Raw genomic sequence first — 16,030 nt, forward strand, 5'->3', positions numbered from 1 at the left:
TGGTTGTTTTAAATACCGACATTGTGGTATGAGGACAATAGTGGACTAAACTGGTTGTTTTAAAATACCGACATTGTGGTATGAGGACAAAAGAGGAATAAACTGGTTGTTTTAAGATACCGACATTGTGGTATGAGGACAAAAGAGGAATAAACTGGTTGTTTTAAGATACCGACATTGTGGTATGAGGACAAAAGAGGAATAAACTGGTTGTTTTAAGATACCGACATTGTGGTATGAGGACAAATAGAGGAATAAACTGGTTGTTTTAAGATACCGACATTGTGGTATGAGGACAATAGAGGAATAAACTGGTTGTTTTAAGATACCGACATTGTGGTATGAGGACAAAAGAGGAATAAACTGGTTGTTTTAAGATACCGACATTGTGGTATGAGGACAAAAGAGGAATAAACTGGTTGTTTTAAATACCGACATTGTGGTATGAGGACAAAAAGAGGAATAAACTGGTTGTTTTAAGATACCGACATTGTGGTATGAGGACAAAAGAGAAATAAACTGGTTGTTTTAAGATACCGACATTGTGGTATGAGGAGAAAAGAGAATAAACTTTGGTTGTTTTAAGATACCGACATTGTGGTATGAGGACAAGAGAGAATAAACTGTTGTTTTAAGATATTGCGAGGAAAACTGGTTGTTTAAGATACCGACATTGTGGTATGAGGACAAAAAGAAATAAACTGTTGTTTTTTTAAGATACCGTCATTGTGGTATGAGGACAAAAGAGGAATAAACTGGTTGTTTTAAGATACCGACATTGTGGTATGAGGACAAAAGAGAAATAACTGGTTGTTTTAAGATACGACATTGTGGTATGAGGACAAAAAGAGGAATAAACTGTTGTTTTTAAGATACCGTCATTGTGGTATTGGACAAAAGAGAATAAACTGGTTGTTTTTAAACAGAAGACATTGTGGTATGAGGACAAGAGAGAAATAAACTGGTTGTTTTAAGATACACATTGTGGTATGAGGACAAAAGAGGAATAAACTGGTTGTTTAAGATACCGACATTGTGGTATGAGGACAAAAAGAAATAAACTGATTTTTTTAAGATACCGACATTGTGGTATGAGGACAAAAGAGGAATAAACTGGTTGTTTTAAGATACCGACATTGTGGTATGAGGACAAAAGAGGAATAAACTGGTGTTGTTTTAAGATACCGACATTGTGGTATGAGGACAAAAGAGAAATAAACTGGTTGTTTTAAGATGACCGACATTGTGGTATGAGGACAAAGAGGAATAAACTGATTGTTTTAAGATACCGTCATTGTGGTATGTGGACAATAATGGACTAAACTGGTTGTTTTTAAACAAAGACATTCTGGTATGAGGACAAAAGAGGAATAAACTGGTTGTTTTAAGATGCCGACATTGTGGTATGAGGACAAGAGAGGAATAAACTGGTTGTTTTAAGATACCGACATTGTGGTATGAGGACAAAAGAGGAATAAACTGGTTGTTTTAAGATACCGACATTGTGGTATGAGGACAAAAGAGGAATAAACTGGTTGTTTTAAGATACCGACATTGTGGTATGAGGACAATTGAGGAATAAACTGGTTGTTTTAAGATTCCGACATTGTGGTATGAGGACAAAAGAGGAATAAACTGGTTGTTTTAAGATACCGACATTGTGGTATGAGGACAATTGAGGAATAAACTGGTTGTTTTAAGATACCGACATTGTGGTATGAGGACAAAAGAGGAATAAACTGGTTGTTTTAAGATACCGACATTGTGGTATGAGGACAAAATGAGGAATAAACTGGTTGTTTTAAGATATACCGACATTGTGGTATGAGGACAAAAGAGGAATAAACTGGTTGTTTTAAGATACCGACATTGTGGTATGAGGACAAAAGAGGAATAAACTGGTTGTTTTAAGATACCGACATTGTGGTATGAGGACAAAGAGGAATAAACTGGTTGTTTTAAGATACCGACATTGTGGTATGAGGACAAAAGAGGAATAAACTGGTTGTTTTAAGATACCGACATTGTGGTATGAGGACAAAAGAGGAATAAACTGGTTGTTTTAAGATACCGACATTGTGGTATGAGGACAAAGAGGAATAAACTGGTTGTTTTAAGATACCGACATTGTGGGTATGAGGACAAAAGAGGAATAAACTGGTTGTTTTAAGATACCGACATTGTGGTATGAGGACAAAAGAGGAATAAACTGGTTGTTTTAAGATACCGACATTGTGGTATGAGGACAAAAGAGGAATAAACTGGTTGTTTTAAGATACCGACATTGTGGTATGAGGACAAAAGAGGAATAAACTGGTTGTTTTAAGATACCGACATTGTGGTATGAGGACAAAAGAGGAATAAACTGGTTGTTTTAAGATACCGACATTGTGGTATGAGGACAAAAGAGGAATAAACTGGTTGTTTTAAGATACCGACATTGTGGTATGAGGACAAAAGAGGAATAAACTGGTTGTTTTAAGATACCGACATTGTGGTATGAGGACAAGAGGAATAAACTGGTTGTTTTAAGATACCGACATTGTGGTATGAGGACAAAGAGGAATAAACTGGTTGTTTTAAGATACCGACATTGTGGTATGAGGACAAAAAGAGGAATAAACTGGTTGTTTTAAGATACCGACATTGTGGTATGAGGACAAAGAGGAATAAACTGGTTGTTTTAAGATACCGACATTGTGGTATGAGGACAAAAGAGGAATAAACTGGTTGTTTTAAGATACCGACATTGTGGTATGAGGACAATAGAGAAATAAACTGGTTGTTTTAAGATACCGACATTGTGGTATGAGGACAAAAGAGGAATAAACTGGTTGTTTTAAGATACCGACATTGTGGTATGAGGACAAAGAGGAATAAACTGGTTGTTTTAAGATACCGACATTGTGGTATGAGGACAAAAGAGGAATAAACTGGTTGTTTTAAGATACCGACATTGTGGTATGAGGACAAAGAGGAATAAACTGGTTGTTTTAAGATACCGACATTGTGGTATGAGGACAAAGAGGAATAAACTGGTTGTTTTTTTTAAGATACCGACATTGTGGTATGAGGACAAAAGAGGAATAAACTGGTTGTTTTAAGATACCGACATTGTGGTATGAGGACAAAAGAGGAATAAACTGGTTGTTTTAAGATACCGACATTGTGGTATGAGGACAAAAGAGGAATAAACTGGTTGTTTTAAGATACCGACATTGTGGTATGAGGACAAAGAGGAATAAACTGGTTGTTTTAAGATACCGACATTGTGGTATGAGGACAAAAGAGGAATAAACTGGTTGTTTTAAGATACCGACATTGTGGTATGAGGACAAAAGAGGAATAAACTGGTTGTTTTAAGATACCGACATTGTGGTATGAGGACAAAAGAGGAATAAACTGGTTGTTTTAAGATACCGACATTGTGGTATGAGGACAAATGAGGAATAAACTGGTTGTTTTTAAGATTCCGACATTGTGGTATGAGGACAATAGATGAAATAAACTGGTTGTTTTAAGATACCGACATTGTGGTATGAGGACAAAAGAGGAATAAACTGGTTGTTTTAAGATACCGACATTGTGGTATGAGGACAATTGAGGAATAAACTGGTTGTTTTAAGATTCCGACATTGTGGTATGAGGACAATTGAGGAATAAACTGGTTGTTTTAAGATTCCGACATTGTGGTATGAGGACAAAAGAGGAATAAACTGGTTGTTTTAAGATACCGACATTGTGGTATGAGGACAAAGAGGAATAAACTGGTTGTTTTAAGATACCGACATTGTGGTGGTATGAGGACAAAAGAGGAATAAACTGGTTGTTTTAAGATACCGACATTGTGGTATGAGGACAAAAGAGGAATAAACTGGTTGTTTTAAGATACCGACATTGTGGTATGAGGACAAAAGAGGAATAAACTGGTTGTTTTTAAGATACCGACATTGTGGTATGAGGACAAAAGAGGAATAAACTGGTTGTTTTAAGATACCGACATTGTGGTATGAGGACAAATGAGGAATAAACTGGTTGTTTTAAGATACCGACATTGTGGTATGAGGACAAAAGAGGAATAAACTGGTTGTTTTAAGATACCGACATTGTGGTATGAGGACAAAAGAGGAATAAACTGGTTGTTTTAAGATACCGACATTGTGGTATGAGGACAATTGAGGAATAAACTGGTTGTTTTAAGATACCGACATTGTGGTATGAGGACAAAAGAGGAATAAACTGGTTGTTTTAAGATACCGACATTGTGGTATGAGGACAAAAGAGGAATAAACTGGTTGTTTTAAGATACCGACATTGTGGTATGAGGACAAAAGAGGAATAAACTGGTTGTTTTAAGATACCGACATTGTGGTATGAGGACAATTGAGGAATAAACTGGTTGTTTTTTAAGATACCGACATTGTGGTATGAGGACAAAAGAGGAATAAACTGGTTGTTTTAAGATACCGACATTGTGGTATGAGGACAAAAGAGGAATAAACTGGTTGTTTTAAGATACCGACATTGTGGTATGAGGACAAAAGAGGAATAAACTGGTTGTTTTAAGATACCGACATTGTGGTATGAGGACAATGAGGATAAACTGGTTGTTTTAAGATACCGACATTGTTGGTATGAGGACAATTGAGGAAGAAAACTGGTTGTTTTAAGATACCGACATTGTGGTATGAGGACAAAAGAGGAATAAACTGGTTGTTTTAAGATACCGACATTGTGGTATGAGGACAATTGAGGAATAAACTGGTTGTTTTAAGATTCCGACATTGTGGTATGAGGACAAATTGAGGAATAAACTGGTTGTTTTAAGATTCCGACATTGTGGTATGAGGACAAAAGAGGAATAAACTGGTTGTTTTAAGATACCGACATTGTGGTATGAGGACAATTGAGGAATAAACTGGTTGTTTTAAGATACCGACATTGTGGTATGAGGACAAAAGAGGAATAAACTGGTTGTTTTAAGATACCGACATTGTGGTATGAGGACAAATTGAGGAATAAACTGGTTGTTTTAAGATACCGACATTGTGGTATGAGGACAAAAGAGGAATAAACTGGTTGTTTTAAGATACCGACATTGTGGTATGAGGACAAAAGAGGAATAAACTGGTTGTTTTAAGATACCGACATTGTGGTATGAGGACAAAAGAGGAATAAACTGGTTGTTTTAAGATACCGACATTGTGGTATGAGGACAAAAGAGGAATAAACTGGTTGTTTTAAGATACCGACATTGTGGTATGAGGACAAAAGAGGAATAAACTGGTTGTTTTAAGATACCGACATTGTGGTATGAGGACAAAGGAGGAATAAACTGGTTGTTTTAAGATGACGACATTGTGGTATGAGGACAAAAGAGGAATAAACTGGTTGTTTTAAGATACCGACATTGTGGTATGAGGACAAAATGAGGAATAAACTGGTTGTTTTAAGATACCGACATTGTGGTATGAGGACAAAAGAGGAATAAACTGGTTGTTTTAAGATACCGACATTGTGGTATGAGGACAAAGAGGAAATAAACTGGTTGTTTTAAGATACCGACATTGTGTGGTATGAGGACTTGTGGTATGAGGAATAGAGACTAAACTGGTTGTTTTAAGATACCGACATTGTGGTATGAGGACAAAAGAGGAATAAACTGGTTGTTTTAAGATACCGACATTGTGGTATGAGGACAAAAGAGAAATAAACTGGTTGTTTTAAGATACCGACATTGTGGTATGAGGACAAAAGAGGAATAAACTGGTTGTTTTAAGATACCGACATTGTGGTAGATGAGGACAAAAGAGGAATAAACTGGTTGTTTTAAGATACCGACATTGTGGTATGAGGAAAAAGAGGAATAAACTGGTTGTTTTAAGATACCGACATTGTGGTATGAGGACAATAGAGGAATAAACTGGTTGTTTTTTTAAACAAAAGATACCGACATTGTGGTATGAGGACAAGAGAGGAATAAACTGGTTGTTTTAAGATACCGACATTGTGGTATGAGGACAAAAGAGGAATAAAACTGGTTGTTTTAAGATACCGACATTGTGGTATGAGGACAAGAGAGAATAAACTGGTTGTTTTAAGATACCGACATTGTGGTATGAGGACAAAAGAGGAATAAACTGGTTGTTTTAAGATACCGACATTGTGGTATGAGGACAAAAGAGGAAATAATCTGGTTGTTTTAAGATACCGACATTGTGGTATGAGGCCAAAGAGGAATAAACTGATTGTGTTTTAAGATACCGACATTGTGGTATGAGGACAATAGAGAATAAACTGGTTGTTTTTAAGATACCGACATTGTGGTATGAGGACAAAAGAGGAAATAAACTGGTTGTTTTAAGATACCGACATTGTGGTATGAGGACAAAAGAGGACTGTTGTTTAAATACGACATTGTGGTATGAGACAAGAAGAATAAACTGGTTGTTTTTAAGATACCGACATTGTGGTATGAGGACAAAGAGGAATAAACTGGTTGTTTTTAAGATACCGACATTGTGGTATGAGGACAAAAGAGGAATAAACTGGTTGTTTTAAGATACCGACATTGTGGTATGAGGACAAAGAGGAATAAACTGGTTGTTTTAAGATACCGACATTGTGGTATGAGGACAAAAGAGGAATAAACTGTTGTTTTTAAGATACCGACATTGTGGTATGAGGACAATAAATTGAGGAATAAACTGGTTGTTTTTTAAGATTCCGACATTGTGGTATGAGGACAAAAGAGGAATAAACTGGTTGTTTTAAGATCCGACATTGTGGTATGAGGACAAAAGAGGAATAAACTGGTTGTTTTAAGATACCGACATTGTGGTATGAGGACAAAAGAGGACTAAACTGGTTGTTTTAAGATGACGACATTGTGGTATGAGGACAAAAGAGGAATAAACTGGTTGTTTTAAGATACCGACATTGTGGTATGAGGACAATTGAGGAATAAACTGGTTGTTTTAAGATACCGACATTGTGGTATGAGGACAATTGAGGAATAAACTGGTTGTTTTAAGATACCGACATTGTGGTATGAGGACAATTGAGGAATAAACTGGTTGTTTTAAGATTCCGACATTGTGGTATGAGGACAAAAGAGGAATAAACTGGTTGTTTTAAGATACCGACATTGTGGTATGAGGACAAAAGAGGAATAAACTGGTTGTTTTAAGATACCGACATTGTGGTATGAGGACAATTGAGAGGAATAAACTGGTTGTTTTAAGATTACCGACATTGTGGTATGAGGACAAAAGAGGAATAAAACTGGTTGTTTTAAGATACCGACATTGTGGTATGAGGACAAAAGAGGAATAAACTGGTTGTTTTAAGATACCGACATTGTGGTATGAGGACAAAAGAGGAATAAACTGGTTGTTTTAAGATACCGACATTGTGGTATGAGGACAAAAGAGGAATAAACTGGTTGTTTTAAGATACCGACATTGTGGTATGAGGACAAAAGAGGAATAAACTGGTTGTTTTAAGATACCGACATTGTGGTATGAGGACAAAAGAGGAATAAACTGGTTGTTTTTAAGATTCCGACATTGTGGTATGAGGACAAAAGAGGAATAAACTGGTTGTTTTAAGATACCGACATTGTGGTATGAGGACAAAAGAATAAACTGGTTGTTTTAAGATACCGACATTGTGGTATGAGGACAATTGAGGAAAACTGTGTTTTAAGATTCCGACATTAATGAGGCAATGAGGAATAAACTGGTTGTTTTAAGATTCCGACATTGTGGTATGAGGACAATTGAGGAATAAACTGGTTGTTTTAAGATACCGACATTGTGGTATGAGGACAAAAGAGGAATAAACTGGTTGTTTTAAGATACCGACATTGTGGTATGAGGACAATTGAGGAATAAACTGGTTGTTTTAAGATACCGACATTGTGGTATGAGGACAAATGAGGAATAAACTGGTTGTTTTTAAGATACCGACATTGTGGTATGAGGACAAAAGAGGAATAAACTGGTTGTTTTAAGATACCGACATTGTGGTATGAGGACAATTGAGGAATAAACTGGTTGTTTTAAGATACCGACATTGTGGTATGAGGACAAAAGAGGAATAAACTGGTTGTTTTAAGATACCGACATTGTGGTATGAGGACAATTGAGGAATAAACTGGTTGTTTTAAGATTCCGACATTGTGGTATGAGGACAATTGAGGAATAAACTGGTTGTTTTAAGATTCCGACATTGTGGTATGAGGACAAAGAGGAATAAACTGGTTGTTTTAAGATACCGACATTGTGGTATGAGGACAAAAGAGGAATAAACTGGTTGTTTTAAGATACCGACATTGTGGTATGAGGACAAAAGAGGAATAAACTGGTTGTTTTAAGATACCGACATTGTGGTATGAGGACAATTGAGGAATAAACTGGTTGTTTTAAGATACCGACATTGTGGTATGAGGACAAAAGAGGAATAAACTGGTTGTTTTAAGTTCTTTTGTCCTCATACCACAATGTCGGTATCTTAAAACAACCAGTTTATTCCTCAATTGTCCTCATACCACAATGTCGGTATCTTAAAACAACCAGTTTATTCCTCTTTTGTCCTCATACCACAATGTCGGTATCTTAAAACAACCAGTTTATTCCTCTTTTGTCCTCATACCACAATGTCGGTATCTTAAAACAACCAGTTTATTCCTCTTTTGTCCTCATACCACAATGTCGGTATCTTAAAACAACCAGTTTATTCCTCTTTTGTCCTCATACCACAATGTCGGTATCTTAAAACAACCAGTTTATTCCTCATTTGTCCTCATACCACAATGTCGGTATCTTAAAAACAACCAGTTTATTACTCAGATTTTGTCCTCATACCACAATGTCGGTATCTTAAAACAACCAGTTTATTTCTCTTTGTCCTCATACCACAATGTCGGTATCTTAAAACAACCAGTTTTTATTCCTCTTTTGTCCTCATACCACAATGTTGTCGGTATCTTAAAATTTAAAACAACCAGTTTATTTCTCTTTTGTCCTCATTACCACAATGTCGGTATCTTAAAACAACCAGTTTATTCCTTTATTGTCCTCATACCACAATGTCGGAATCAATCGGTATTAAAACAACCAGTTTATTCCTCTTTTGTCCTCATACCACAGAAGTCCGTATCTTAAAACAACCAGTTTATTCCTCTTTTGTCCTCATACCACAATGTCGGTATCTTAAAACAACCAGTTTATTCCTCTTTTGTCCTCATACCACAATGTCGGTATCTTAAAAAACAACCAGTTTTTTATTCCTCTTTTGTCCTCATATACCACAATGTCGGTATCTTAAAACAACCAGTTTATTCCTCTTTTGTCCTCATACCACAATGTCGGTATCTTAAAACAACCAGTTTATTCCTCTTTTGTCCTCATACCACAATGTCGGTATCTTAAAACAACCAGTTTATTCCTCTTTTGTCCTCATACCACAATGTCGGAATCTTAAAACAACCAGTTTATTCCTCAATTGTCCTCATACCACTTAAAACAACCATATTCCTCGGTATCAATGTAAATCTTAAAACAACCAGTTTATTCCTCTTTGGCCTCATACCACAATGTCGTCATCTTAAAACAACCAGATTATTTCTCTTTGTCCTCATACCACAATGTCGGTATCTTAAAACAACCAGTTTATTCCTCTTTTGTCCTCATACCACAATGTCGGTATCTTAAAACAACCAGTTTATTCCTCTTTTGTCCTCATACCACAATGTCGGTATCTTAAAACAACCAGTTTATTCCTCTTTTGTCCTCATACCACAATGTCGGTATCTTAAAACAACCAGTTTATTCCTCTTTTGTCCTCATACCACAATGTCGGAATCTTAAAACAACCAGTTTATTCCTCTTTTGTCCTCATACCACAATGTCGGTATCTTAAAACAACCAGTTTATTCCTCTTTTGTCCTCATACCACAATGTCGGTATCTTAAAACAACCAGTTTATTCCTCTTTTGTCCTCATACCACAATGACGGTAGCTTAAAACAACATCAGTTTATTTCTCTTCTTGTCAAACGCACATGTCGGAATCTTAAAACAACCAATCTCAATTGTCCCCTCATACCACAATGTTATTAAAACAACCAGATTATTTCTTAGATTGTCCTCATACCACAATGTCGGTATCTTAAAACAACCAGTTTATTCCTCTTTTGTCCTCATACCACAATGTCGGTATCTTAAAAAACAACCAGTTTATTCCTCTTTTGTCCTCATACCACAATGTCGGTATCTTAAAACAACCAGTTTATTCCTCTTTTGTCCTCATACCACAATGTCGGTATCTTAAAACAACCAGTTTATTCCTCTTTTGTCCTCATACCACAATGTCGGTATCTTAAAACAACCAGATTATTTCTCTTTTGTCCTCATACCACAATGTCGGTATCTTAAAACAACCAGTTTATTCCTCTTTTGTCCTCATACCACAATGTCGGTATCTTAAAACAACCAGTTTATTCCTCTTTTGTCCTCATACCACAATGTCGGTATCTTAAAACAACCAGTTTATTCCTCTTTTGTCCTCATACCACAATGTCGGTATCTTAAAACAACCAGTTTATTCCTCAATTGTCCTCATACCACAATGTCGGTATCTTAAAACAACCAGTTTATTCCTCTTTTGTCCTCATACCACAATGTCGGTATATCTTAAAAAAACCAACCAGTTTATTCCTCTTTTGTCCTCATTTGTCCCACAATGTCGGTATCTTAAAACAACCAGTTTATTCCTCAATTGTCCTCATACCACAATGTCGGTATCTTAAAACAACCAGTTTATTCCTCTTTTGTCCTCATACCACAATGTCGGTATCTTAAAACAACCAGTTTATTCCTCTTTTGTCCTCATACCACAATGTCGGTATCTTAAAACAACCAGTTTATTCCTCTTTTGTCCTCATACCACAATGTCGGTATCTTAAAACAACCAGTTTATTCCTCTTTTGTCCTCATACCACAATGTCGGTATCTTAAAACAACCAGTTTATTCCTCTTTTGTCCTCATACCACAATGTCGGTATCTTAAAACAACCAGTTTATTTCTCTTTTTGTCCTACATACCACTATGACGGTATCTTAAAAAAACCAGTTCGGTTTATTTCTCTTCTTGTCCTCATACCACATACCACATGTCGGTATCTTAAAACAACCGTTTATTCCTCTTTTTGTCCTCATACCACAATGTCGGTATCTTAAAACAACCAGTTTTTATTCCTCTTTTGTCCTCATACCACAATGTCGGTATCTTAAAACAACCAGTTTATTCCTCTTTTGTCCTCATACCACAATGTCGGTATACATTGTTGGTATCTTAAAACAACCAGTTTATTCCTCTTTTGTCCTCATTCCACAATGTCGGTATCTTAAAACAACCAGTTTACTTCCTCTGTCGGTTTTGTCCTCTATACCACAATGTCGGTATTTTAAAACAACCAGTTTATTCCTCTTTTGTCCTCATACCACAATGTCGGTATCTTAAAAAACAACCAGTTTATTCCTCTTTTGTCTCCTCATACCACAATGTCGGTATCTTAAAACAAACAACCAGTTTATTCCTCAATATCTTAAAACAACCATGTTATTGTCCTCATACCACAATGTCGGTATCTTAAAACAACCAGTTTATTCCTCTTTTGTCCTCATTACCACAATGTCGGTTATCTTAAAACAACCAGTTTATTTCCTCTTAAAACAACCAGTTTGTCCACTATTGTCCTCATACCACAATGTCGGTATCTTAAAACAACCAGTTTATTCCTCTTTTGTCCTCATACCACAATGTCGGTATCTTAAAACAACCAGTTTATTCCTCAATTGTCCTCATACCACAATGTCGGTATCTTAAAACAACCAGTTTATTCCTCTTTTGTCCTCATACCACAATGTCGGTATCTTAAAACAACCAGTTTATTCCTCTTTTGTCCTCCATATACCACAATGTCGGTCCATCTTAAAACAACCCAGTTTATTTCTCTTTTGTCCTCATACCACAATGTCGGTATCTTAAAACAACCAGTTTATTCCTCAATTGTCCTCATACCACAATGTCGGTCATCTTAAAACAACCAGTTTATTCCTCTTTTGTCCTCATACCACAATGTCGGTATCTTAAAACAACCAGTTTATTCCTCTTTTGTCCTCATACCACAATGTCGGTATCTTAAAACAACCAGTTTATTCCTCTTTTGTCCTCATACCACAATGTCGGTATCTTAAAACAACCAGTTTATTCCTCAATTGTCCTCATACCACAATGTCGGTATCTTAAAACAACCAGTTTATTCCTCTTTTGTCCTCATACCACAATGTCGGTATCTTAAAACAACCAGTTTATTCCTCTTTTGTCCTCATACCACAATGTCGGAATCTTAAAACAACCAGTTTATTCCTCTTTTGTCCTCATACCACAATGTCGGTATCTTAAAACAACCAGTTTTTATTCCTCTTTTGTCCTCATACCACAATGTCGGTATCTTAAAAAACAACCAGTTTATTCCTCTTTTGTCCTCATACCACAATGACGGTATCTTAAAACAACCAGTTTATTCCTCTTTTGTCCTCATACCACAATGTCGGTATCTTAAAACAACCAGTTTATTTCTCTATTGTCCTCATACCACAATGTCGGTATCTTAAAACAACCAGTTTATTCCTCTTTTGTCCTCATACCTACAATGTCGGTAATCTTAAAACAACCAGTTTATTACCTCTTTTGTCCTCATACCACAATGTCGGTATCTTAAAACACCAAATTCATGCGTATTTTTGTCCTCTTATTGTCCCTTAGCATCCCCACCAAACCCACGCTTATTGCCGCCCTTAACATCCCACCAAACCAACGCTTTATTGTCACTTTTAACATCCCCACCAAACCAACGCTTATTGTCGACCTTAACATCACCACCAAACCCACGATTATTGCGTTCCTTAACATCACCACCAAACCCACGCTTATTGCCACCCTTAACATCCCCATCAAGCCCACGCTTATTGCATCCCTTAACATCGCCACCTAACCAACGCTTATTGTCACCATTAACATCCCCATCAAGCCCACGCTTGTTGCATCCCTTAACATCCCCACCAAACCAACACTTATTGCCACTCTTAACATCCCCACTAAACCAACGCTTATTGTCACCCTTAACATCCCCACCAAACAAACGCTTATTGCCACCCTTAACATCCCCACCAAACCAACGCTTATTTCGAATTTTCATATTACAGAGTTATCTGCACTTGCGGGTAGATATTGATTGTGACGTCATGTGTTTTCGAGCGTAACGTCATACGTTTAGGAGAAAACGACGTGAATTGCGCTCCACAAAATCAATGACGTAACAATAGATACCTACCCGCAAGGGATCTAACTCTGTAATATGCAAAGACGGAAGGTCGCCACCCTTCACATCCCCACCAAACCAACGCTTATTGTCACCCTTAACATCCCCACCAAACAAACGCTTATTGCCACCCTTAACAGCCCCACCAAACAAACGCTTATTGCCGCCCTTAACATCACCACCAAACCCACGCTTATTGCGTCTCTTAACATCACCACCAAACCCACTATTATTGTCACCCTTAACATCCCCATCAAGCCCACGCTTATTGCATTCCTTAACATCGCCACCAAACCCACGCTTATTGTCACCATTAACATCCGCACCAAACCAACGCTTATTGTCACCATTAACATCCGCATCAAGCCCACGCTTGTTGCATTCCTTAACATCCCCACCAAACCAACGCTTATTGCCACCCTTAATATCCCCACCAAAGCCACGGTTATTGTTACCCTTAACATCCCCACCAAACCAACGCTTATTGTCACCCTTAACATCCCCACCAAACCAACGCTTATTGACACCCTTAACATTTCCACCAAACCCTCTCTTATTGTCACCCTTGATATTCTCACCCCAACTCACGCTTATTGTCACCCTTAACATCCCTACCAAACCAACGCTTATTGTCACCTTTAACATTCTCATCAAACCAACGCTTATTGTCACCTTTAACATCCCCACCAAACCAACGCTTATTGTCACCCTTAACATCCCCACCAATCCAACGCTTATTGTCACCCTTAACATCCCCACCAATCCAACGCTTATTGTCACCCTTAACATCCCCACCAATCCAACGCTTATTGTGTCCATTAACATCCCCACCAATCCAACGCTTATTGTCACCCTTAACATTCTCGCCCCAACTCACGCTTATTGTCACCCTTAACATCCCCACCAAACCCACGCTTATTGTCACCCTTAACACCCCCACTAATCCAACGCTTATTGTCACCCTTAACATCCCCACCAATCCAACGCTTATTGTCACCCTTAACATCCCCACCAATCCAACGCTTATTGTCACCCTTAACATCCCCACACAAACCACGCTTAATGTACCCTTAACCAAGCCACCACCAATGCCACGCTTATTGTTACCCTTAACATCCCACCAAACCCACTTATTGTCACCCTTTACATTCCCGACAAACCCAACGACTTATTGCCGCCCTTAACACTCGCCTCCATAACCCCACGCTTATTGCCACCCTACAACATCCCATCAAGCCCCTTATTGCATCCCTTAACATCGCCACCAAACAAACGCTTATTGTCACCATTATCATTTCCACCAAACCCTCCTTATTGTCACCCTTAACATCCTCACCCCACTCACGCTTATTGCCACCCTTAACATCCCCACCAAAACCAACGCTTATTGTCACCTTTAACATTCTCATCAAACAAACGCTTATTGTCACCCTTAACATCCCTAACAAACCAACGCTTATTGTCACCCTTAACATCCCCACCAATCCAACGCTTATTGTTACCCTTAACATCCCCACCAAACCCACGCTTATTGTCACCTTTAACATTCCCATCAAACCCAAGCTTATTGTCACCCTTAACATCCCCACCAATCCAACGCTTATTGTTACCCTAACATCCCCACCAAACTCACGCTTATTGTCACCTTTACAATCCCCCACCAAACCCAAGCTTATTGTTACCCTTAACATCCCCACCAAACCCACGCTTATTATCACCTTTAACATCCCCAACAAACCAACGCTTATTGGCACCCTTAACATTTCCACCACACCCTCTCTTATTGTCACCCTTAACATCCTCACCCCAACTCACGCTTATTGCCACCCTTAACATCCCCACCAAACCAACGCTTATTGTCACCTTTAACATTCTCATCAAACCAACGCTTATTGTCACCCTTATTATCCCCACCAATCCAACGCTTATTGTCACCCTTAACATCCCCACCAATCCAACGCTTATTGTCACCCTTAACATCCCCACCAATCCAACGCTTATTGTCACCCTTAACATCCCCACCAATCCAACGCTTATTGTCACCCTTAACATCCCCACCAATCCAACGCTTATTGGCACCCTTAAATTTCCACCAAACCCTCTCTTATTGTCACCCTTAACATCCTCACCCCAACTCACGCTTATTGCCACCCTTAACATCCCCACCAAACCAACGCTTATTGTCACCTTTAACATTCTCATCAAACCAACGCTTATTGTCACCCTTAACATCCCCACCAATCCAACGCTTATTGTCACCCTTAACATCCCACCAAACCAACGCTTATTGTCACCGTTAACATTCTCATCAAACCAACGCTTATTGTCACCCTTAACATCCCCACCAATCAAAAACATGACATTAACAACAGGTAGTAGCAAATCGACACACATGAATCATTCTGGCCAACCAATCCAAGTGAACAGGTTATTTATAACCAGATGGAATCACAGAATATGACAGACAAAGTGACCATCCAATGATGTTAACGTGTAGGTGATTATATAAAATATACACAAGCAGAACAAACCACTAGGTTGTCCATAAAGAACTATAATTTCCATAATGGTATAGTCGTAACTCTAAATATTAATATTTTGTTCTATGTATTCTCTTCTTTCAACTTCAAATTTACACAAT

The 16,030-nt window shown here is 37.8% G+C and overlaps 1 protein-coding gene across 1 annotated transcript; it reads right to left on the reverse strand.

Moving 5' to 3' along the window:
* Positions 1-12,819: 12,819 nt before the first annotated feature.
* On the reverse strand, positions 12,820-13,266 carry LOC138311745 (TATA-binding protein-associated factor 2N-like). Its single transcript, XM_069252964.1, has one exon. The coding sequence runs from the start codon at positions 13,264-13,266 to the stop codon at positions 12,820-12,822; it is 447 nt and encodes a 148-aa protein (XP_069109065.1).
* Between the last annotated feature and the right edge of the window lie 2,764 nt (positions 13,267-16,030).

The sequence above is a fragment of the Argopecten irradians genome, unplaced genomic scaffold (assembly GCF_041381155.1).
Source record: "Argopecten irradians isolate NY unplaced genomic scaffold, Ai_NY scaffold_0101, whole genome shotgun sequence".
Lineage (NCBI taxonomy): Eukaryota > Metazoa > Mollusca > Bivalvia > Pectinida > Pectinidae > Argopecten > Argopecten irradians.